The 9369-nt window shown below is 41.3% G+C and overlaps 1 protein-coding gene across 1 annotated transcript; it reads right to left on the bottom strand.

Annotated features, from left to right (window-relative positions):
* Positions 1-6184: 6184 nt before the first annotated feature.
* LOC129987683 (uncharacterized) lies at positions 6185-7456 on the bottom strand. Its single transcript, XM_056095636.1, has one exon. It carries the CDS (start codon positions 7454-7456, stop codon positions 6185-6187), a length of 1272 nt encoding a protein of 423 aa, XP_055951611.1.
* Between the last annotated feature and the right edge of the window lie 1913 nt (positions 7457-9369).

The following is a 9369-nucleotide window of genomic DNA, read 5'->3' as shown; positions in this document are numbered from 1 at the left end:
GTCCGTATATGTACTTGAATAGCCACAGCTTGTAAGGAAGTTTGTAAATTTAAATGAGAGCTCGGGTAGAGGTTAGAAGTTAAGATGCAAACACCACCAGAAGGATTATTTCCAGTGTTAGCATCTTTCCGAGCACAGTTATAACCACGGATTTTCACAGCAATGTCATGTTTCAGGAATGTTTCCTGAAAAGCAAAACAAGCAGGATGGAGCTGATTAAGAATATGCTTTATGTCAACAACTTTGGGCCGAAGACCACGACAGTTCCAAGAAATGAAAGTTCCCATCAAGTAACTGAAGAATTTAATTTAATATGGCAAGTGTTATGAAGAGTTGGCGAAACATCGCAACTCATTTGCAATTCATCCTCCTCGTCAGACGGATGGAGGGAAATGGAATCGGGACTTTTAGGTGAGCCAAAGATGGACGTTAAGTCCTTATGGACATTACCTTTCGTCGCAAGTCCCAAAGCGACAGAACTTTGTGTTGCAGATTTTTTTAACTTCGTTCTTAGTTCTTTTGGTGAGAGTCCCCGTTTTGACAGCTTTAGCTTTAGTGCTCTTTGAGAATTGGAGTTTGATTTCGATTTCGATCGGACTGGTTTTCTAGTTTCTGGTGCACTGGATGGTGAATTTTCAATCTCAGAATCGGAAGAGTTTTTGACAGTTGTAGTTTGGGAGTTATATTTCACACAGTTTGTGCATTTACAGTTTGCACAAAAGGGTGTTTTTACAACGGAAGCATAACTCACACCAGGTTTGGGTGTTTGAGCCACTACTTTTTGTCTTGCTTCAGAATAAGAAATGGATTCTTTAAATTTTATTGCAGTTATTTGCTTTTCAAGTTTCCAGCGTTCGCAGACTCGAGAAAACGATGCATGACAACCTCCACAGTTCACGCACTTTTCGGTGGCGTTACAATGTTCGCTATCATGGTCTTTTCCCGCACAGCGGGCGCATGTTAGCGTCCCGCGGCAATTTACCTTCGAGTGGCCGAAACGCTGGCATTTAAAGCATCTCAAAGGATTTGGGATGTACTGCCGAACAGGTAGTTTAATATATCCAGCATATATGAATTCTGGAATTGTTGGTCTATGGAATGTAAGGATGTAATGTTTTGTGGGAAGGAGTTGTTCATCCCGCCTAATAGTAATTTGGCGTACATGGGTTACTCCTTGGGGTTTCAGTTCCGCAGTGATCTCCTCAAGGGGAACATTGAACAGTTCGCCACATGTGATTACACCTTTGGAGAAATTTAAAGATGTATGAGAGATAGCGGTTACAGGGATTGTAGCTAAAGCTTTAATTTTCAGTATTTGCTGTGCTTGTTTTTTACTGGAGACTTCTATCATCAAGTCACCGGAACGCATTTTACGTATGGCAGAGACATCACCAATTGTTGCAGTGATTGCCTTCTGCACTAGAAAAGGCGATACAGAATTAAAAGTTTCGTTTTTTTCAGTGATTCGTTTTACTATAAAATAGCGGTCAAATTGTGGAAGGTTAGTAACGATATTAGGTAGTTTGCGATGCCCACTGAAGGGAGATTTCTTAGGAGGAGCCATACGATATTACGGAAGATTCGGGCCCGACGGCACCGCCCACCACGGAGCCCAACAAGGGAAGGCAGCCACCGGCTCTGGCCATTCCCAGCCTCGGCACTTACCTTAGTGCTAATCGGTTACCTATACGCTCGGAGTTACCCCCGGGGACAGTGACCACCCTTAACGCCAAGCCCAAGGAGTAACCCCTTCGCTTGATCCCTAGCAGACTAGCCCCTCGGGTGACCATCTACCAGCCGATTGATGCACAGGGGACCACAATGCACCACCCGTCTTTCAAATGGGTCGCCACGCACGGCCAACACGTGGGACATTGGCTGTCCATGAGAAGCAAGAAGCAAACAGAGTGGCGACAGCTTCTCATGGAGAGCTCCCTCGCTTGCCGTCGAGGGATAGAAGAAAAAAGGAGACAGCAGAAGGCGCAGTGGAGAGTAAACATAAAGGGAGTAAAGATCCCTGGGTACCTCGGGATTGGGACACCCGTACTCACCTATAGTAGGTGAGCCCCTGAGGGGTCCGACCTCTGCGGAAACCACTCTGCAACGGTGAGATGCATCCTCGTTTCTCCAATACGTACATAAAGCGAGCATTGACCATGTGCTCAAAGATCTTACAAAGACAGTTTGTTAAAGCAATCGGCCTGTAATTCAGAGGGTTGGACGAATCTTTGTTGGGTTTTAATATTGGAATCACAATAGCTTCACGCCATTGTGTAGGATACGTTTGCTCAGTCCATATTCTGTTAAAATGCAGTAACAGATTGGAAAGGGAAGTTGTACTCAGGTTAGGTTAGGTTAGGTTATTTCTGATTTTGTGGCACAAGAGCCATATCAGGCTATGCTGCGCCAAACATATGGTTGAAGATAAAAAATATTCAGTGAAGTTCTAAAAAGTTAAAGTAAAATTTGCAAAAACCATGAAATGTGGAGATAAAATTGAACAAGTTAAATAAAATGGAAAACACCAATTTCTTTCAAGAAAGTAAAAATATTTGGGTGGGGATGTTCTCCCACCAAGTCACGAATGTTTGAAGATGATTTACCGAATAAACGTAATCGATGAGAATTAAAAATTGGACATTCTGATAAAATATGAATAACAGTTAAATTAACATCACACGCATTACAGACTGGACATCGCTCACCAAATAGAAGATGTTTATGTGTGAGGCGAGTATGGCCAATGCGAAGCCGAGTCAATTTGACGTCCAACTCGCGTACTGGAACTACCGGCCACAAAGTGATGTCAGGCTGAATAGAATGCAGCTTATTAGAAATCTGCAAATCCCATGATTCTTTGCATAAATAAAAAATACGTTGAGAAATATATTTTTTTAAATCTGTGTACGGAATAGCTCGTTGTAGAGAAGTGGATGCTGTCTTTGCTGCAGCATCAGCAGATTCATTGCCAACAATGCCAACATGGCCAGGTAACCAACAAAATAAAATTTGGTAGTTCTGAGCTTGCAAATCTCTCCAAAGATGTAGGATATCTACAGCTAGTGGATGTGTTTTAGTATGAGGATGGCTGAGGGCCTCCAGAGCACTCATACTATCAGAATAAATGCAAAATTTGTGGCAAGTGAGGTTAGAAATTTTTTCAAGAGCAATCATAATTGCCATTAGTTCAGCAGTTAAAACTGAACACAAAGTACTCAACTGAAAGCTGCCTGTGTCCTCAGCAATGACGACAGCACAACCTACTTGATGAGCTGTCTTTGAGCCATCCGTAAAAACAGGAATGTGTGTAAAATATTCATTGCGGTGATATAGAAAAAGTTGTTGAAAGACAACAGATGAAGTGGTAGACTTGTCATAAGCGAGAAAAGGGTTAAGATATGATATTTCTGGGATATCCCAGGGTGGCAAAGCATAAGCGTTAGTATTATGAACCTGCAGATTTAAAATATTTACATCAGCAAAAGCTCTTTTTACCCTTTCACGAAAAGGTAGGATATTAGAAGGACGTGCATTATATAATCGCCCCAGGCCAATGGGTAAATCAATTCTACGAATAGGGTGATTGATAGAGGATTCAATACGGAAAAAATATAGTTCAGATAATTTTTCCGTCTCAGATAAAGTGGAAGTTGATGACAAATCACATATAAACTATGAACTGGTGATGTACGAAAGGCTCCAGAACATATACGCAAAGCACTGTTGTGTACTGTGTCTAAATTTCGGAGAACACCAGAACGAGCTGTACCATATATTTCGCATCCATAATCAATTCTCGACAAAATAACAGACTGATAGATACGAAGTAAAGATGTTCGATCTGCCCCCCATCTTGTAGTCGAGAGAACTTTTAGGATGTTGAGGGATTTTTCACACCTCTTTCGCAGATGAAGAACATGCGAAAGGAAAGTGAGTTTCCGGTCAAATATGACTCCTAAGAAACGTACTTCCTCAACGACTGGAATATCAACACCTCGAATTTGTATTACAGGATCAGGATGGAGACTCCGTTTCCGACAAAAGTGTACACAGCGGCTCTTTTCAGGGGAAAGCGTGTGTCCATTCTCATCACACCATGAAATGAGTTTGTTATCAGCCCTCTGAAGTTGTCGCTCTATTAAAACCATATTAGACCCCTGGCAGGAGACTTGTAGATCATCCACATATAGTGTTCCACAAACGGATGATGGTAAAACATGAATAATTTGGCTTATATGGAGAATAAAAAGGGTGACACTCAAAACACTTCCTTGAGGAACACCCTCACTTTGAATAAAATGATGAGAAAATGTATTACCAATACGGACTCGAAATGTCCGAAATTTTAAAAAATTTTGAATAAAAACTGGCAAGTTACCTTTAAAACCAAAATCACCTAAAGTACGGAGGATGCCATACCGCCACGTACGATCGTACGCCTTTTCTATATCGAAGAATATAGAAACTAGATGGTTTCTCCGGACGAATGCATTTCGAATTTGAGATTCAAGCATAACCAAGTTGTCATTGGTAGAACGTCCTCGACGGAAACCACTTTGGAAAGGTGAAATATACCCATTTTTCTCCAGTTCATAGAGTAAACGGGCATTTACCATGCGTTCGAGCGTTTTACAGAGACAACTAGTTAAAGCAATTGGCCTATAGTTTGAGGGATTGGTAGGAGCCTTTCCAGGTTTAAGGATAGGTATCACAATGGCTTCATACCATTGTTCAGGAAAAGTTTGCTCACTCCAGATTCTGTTGAACAGGTTCAGGAGATGCAAAAGAGAGGTTTCGTCTAAATGGCGAAGCATACTGTAGGTAATCCCGTCGACACCTGGGCTAGTATCTCGAGTACGAGAAAGAGCGTTCCTTAATTCCACTATCTTAAAGTTATTGTTATAAGAGAGGACCATGCGGGTTCTAAACTTCAAAGGCACTTGTTCAGCTTTTCTCTTAATCGCACGAAAAGTCGGATTATTAGGAACAGAGCTTGAAACATCAGCGAAGGTTTCTCCAATAACATTTGCAATATCAAGTGGCGAGGAATATGAAGCCGTTTCTGTATTTAAGATGGGGAAAGCGAATTCTTTATAAATTCCGTTTGCCGCTTTAACTTTCTTCCACAACTGTGCACTAGATGTATTGGAAGTGATGGTAGATATAAAACTTTGCCAAGATTCTTTTTGACTGCGGCGCCGAATTCGACGAGCATTTGCTCTTGCTCTTTTAAATGCAACAAGATTTTCCGTGGTAGGATACCTGCGGAAAATACCCCAATATTTTCTTTGTTCCTTATAAGCATTACGACATTCATCATTCCACCATGGTTTGCGAAATTTGCGTGGAAGAGGGGTACGCTTTCGAATTGAAGCATCAGCGGCCTTAATAATGCAATCAGTGACATTTTGGACAGCCTCACTAATATCGGCAGATGAAATCATTTCTTCTGTAATCAATGCTAACTTAGTAAATGTAGCCCAATCTGCTTTTTGGAAAATGTATGTTGGTGGGCTTTGCATCAAATTACTATTATCATCATGAGAGATGACAAGAGGAAAATGATCACTATTATGTAAATCGCTTTCAACTGCCAAATTCAATAATGGGAAAATTGCCGGAGAGCAAATAGCGAGGTCAAGGGAATGGAAAGTACGAGTGGGTTCATGAAAGTATGTCTTTTCGTTGTTATTGAGCAGACAGAGACAGTTATCAGAAATGAATTGTTCTATCTGTCGCCCACGGGAGTTAGTGCTATCCGAACCCCACAAAGTACTATGCCCGTTAAAATCACCAAGCAAAATGAAGGGAGTTGGAAGCTGATCAACCAAAGTATTCAAATCGTCCTGCGAAATAATCCCATTTGGAGGCAAGTAAAGGCAACAGACCGTGACCAAGGATTTGACATGAATCTGCACAGCCACAGCTTGCAAGTTAGTGCGTAGATTAAGGATAGTACTGGGATAAAAGTTGGAGGTTAAAATGCACACTCCACCAGAGAATGATGCACCAGTTTCGTTATCCTTCCTTGCACAATTATAACCTCTTAATTTGAAGTGAATATTTGGTTTCAAAAATGTCTCTTGAAGAGCTACGCAAACAGGATTTGATTTATTAATGAGAGCTTTGATGTCAGTTAGCTTTGTCCGAATGCCGCGACAATTCCACGAGAGAAAGGTACCCATTAAGAGAGTTTTTTAGCGTGGGAATTATAAAGGGCGTTAGTTTGAGTTGGCGTTATTTCGCAACTCATTTCAAGGTCATCCTCCTCTTCGTCGGATGGATGGAGAGCAATTGAATCAGGACTTTTGGACAATCCTCCAAAAATAGTAGGTAAATCCTTTTGGACTGTCCCCGTAGTTGCAAGTCCCAGAGCAACCGAATTTCGAATATTGGATTTTTTCAATTTTGATTTAAATTTTTCCGAAATCATTTCTTGTGAAAGGCCGTGTTTCGAAAGCTTTAATTTAAGAGCACGTGGAGGCTTTGGTTTTGGTTTACGTTTCGGTGGATCGTGAGATTCAGGAGCACTGTTTGTGGAAGGTTCTGTATCAGATTCGGATGTTTTTGCGGGAGGAACTTTTTCAGCAACAATCTGCACACAATTTTTGCATGAACAGTTTTTACAATATGATTTTTTAACAGCTGATGCATAGCTGACCCCAGGGGAAGGTGTCTGTGCCTCGATTCTTCTTTTCGCTTCTGGATAAGAAATTTGTTCTTTTGTTTTCAAAGTTATAATTTCTTTTTCCAACCTCCAACGTGGACATGATCTGGAAAAGGAAGTATGTTCGCCATCACAGTTGACGCACTTTTCAGATGAGGTGCACTGCTGGCTATCATGTCCTTTCTCTGCACAACGGGCGCAAGTAAGTGTCCCGCGGCAGGCGATCTTAGAGTGCCCAAAACGTTGGCATTGAAAGCATCTCAGAGGGTTAGGTATAAAAGGACGCACTTTCAATCTCATATATCCTATTTTAACTACTTCTGGCAAAGTAGGCATTTGGAACGTAAGAACGAGGTGCTTTGTAGGGAGGAGTTGTCCATCCCGCCGAATTGAGATACGGCGTACATGTATCACTCCTTCAGGTTTTAGGTCATTTGTAATTTCTTCAATTGATGTATGAAATAACTCCCCACATGTAATAACACCTTTAGAAGAATTAAGAGATGTATGCGCGCTTACAGAAATGGGAATTGTAGCCAATGCTTTCAGTTTGAGAATTTGATTAGATTGTTTTCGAGAATTAACTTCCACCAACAAATCTCCCGAACGAAGTTTGCGTATGGCAGAAACTTCCCCAAGTGTTCCAGAAACGGCTTTTTCTACAAGGAACGGAGAGACCGTGTGAAATGTCTCCTTATCTTCAGAAAGTCTTTTGATAACAAAAAAATGATCGTAATATTTTTCTGTATTTTTTCGTGTCGTTTGTTGATTTAAGTTTTTAGGCCCCATACGATATGATAAGTGATTCGGGTCCGACGGCACCGCCCACCACGGAGCCCAACAAGGGAAGGCAGCCACCGGCTCTGGATATTTCCAACCTCGGTACTTACCCTAGTGCTAATCGGTACCTATACGCTGGGAGCTACCCCCGGGGACAGTGACCACCCTTAACGCCAAGCCCAAGGAGTAGCCCCTTCGCTTGATCCCTAGCAGACTAGCCACTCAGGTGACTAGGTACCAGCCGATTGATACACCGGGGACCACAGTGCACCACCCGTCTTTCAAATGGGTCGCCACGCACGGCAAACACGTGGGGTTTTGGCTGTCCATGAGAAGCAAGAAGCAAACAGAGCGGCGACAGCTTCTCATGGAGAGCTCCCTCGCTTGCCGTCGAGGGATAGAAGGACAAAGCAGACAGCAGAAGGCGTAGTGGAGAGAGAACTGAAAGGGAGTAAAGATCCCTGGGAACCTCGGGATTGGGACACCCGTACTCACCTATAGTAGGTGAGCCCCTGAGGGGGGGAAGTTGTACTCAAATGGCGGAGCATGTTATACGTGATTCCATCTGGTCCAGGGCTGGTTTGGTTTGGTTTGGTTTGTTTGGGTTTTCTGGCGCAAAAACCATAATTGGTTATGCTGCGCCAAGCAAGTGGTAAAAAATTATAGACCAAACTATAAAACAACACATGATAAAATATAAAAGCGAAGGTCCAGGGCTGGTATCATGGGTTTTAGATAATGCCATTGCCAATTCATACATCTGAAACTCACAGTTATAAGCGAATGTATTTCGGTCATTAAAACGTAAAGGCAAACGTTCCGCGCGCTTCTTAACTGCCAAAAAAGCAGGACTGTAGGTTTGGTTTGGTTTGGTTTGTTTTAGTGGCGCAAAAGCCATATTTGGCCATGCTGCGCCAAACGCATGACTTATCTTAATACAAAGTAAGACAAACACATACAAAAAAAAATTACAAAACAAACTCAAAGGAGCTTATCAATTCCTATGTCATGTAAAAACAGAAACAAATTTGGATGGGAATTATCTCCCAGCAAGTCTTTTAATTCAATGTTATTTTTACCAAAATGGTTTCGTCTACATGTATTAAAACTAGGGCATTGCACCAGAATATGCTTAATGGTTAAAAGACAATGACAGGAGGAGCATGTAGGCGCTGGTTCTGAATTGAGAAGATGTTTGTGTGTCAATCTGGTGTGTCCGATTTTAAGACGATTTAATAGAATTGATTGCCTTCGGCTTAAATTATTATTTTTTGTAGATCTTACCAAGGGCTGAACTTCATATAGCTTATTTTTATCTTGCTGGTCCCAAACATTTTGCCATTTTTTCGCAAGCTGATTTTTTATAGCTTGCAAAGCATCATTTAAAGGAACAAAATTTTCAATTAATGCTGTACAACTTCTTGCAGCATTATCTACTGTTTCATTTCCCTGAATTCCCGAGTGCCCAGGAATCCAACAAAATATTATCTGTATACCCTTCTCTGATAAATATAGGTAATATTCTATACATTTCACTACTATTGGGTGGCTTGAAGGCGAAACATTTTTGAGAGCTTCGATTGCGCTTTTGGAGTCTGTGTATAAAATATTTCTTTTATGATTATTTTCTGCTATTTTTATCAAAGCCCTGTATATAGCATAAATTTCCGATGTGAAAACGGAGCAGAATCTGTGCAATCTTTCTGAGAATATCTCATGCCTTAGCATTACAGCCGCGCCCACATTGTTACCAGCTTTGGATCCATCTGTTTGATTTTGATTTTCTTGATTTTTTTGGCACAAGAGCCATAATGTTGGCTATGCTGCGCCAAACTGTGTTTTTCTGGCTTAAAATATAAAATTTCAGCTATAAAAACAATGTGAAAATTTTTAAGAAAGATAGAGAAAACTTAGATATGTGG

The sequence above is a fragment of the Argiope bruennichi genome, chromosome 10, assembly GCF_947563725.1.
Source record: "Argiope bruennichi chromosome 10, qqArgBrue1.1, whole genome shotgun sequence".
Taxonomy (NCBI): domain Eukaryota; kingdom Metazoa; phylum Arthropoda; class Arachnida; order Araneae; family Araneidae; genus Argiope; species Argiope bruennichi.
This window is presented reverse-complemented; position numbering and strand designations above follow the sequence as displayed.

Excerpts from the sequence above, each read along its gene's own strand:
- LOC129987683 (XM_056095636.1), bottom strand. The coding sequence starts at position 7,456 with ATGGGGCCTAAAAACTTAAATCAACAAACGACACGAAAAAATACAGAA.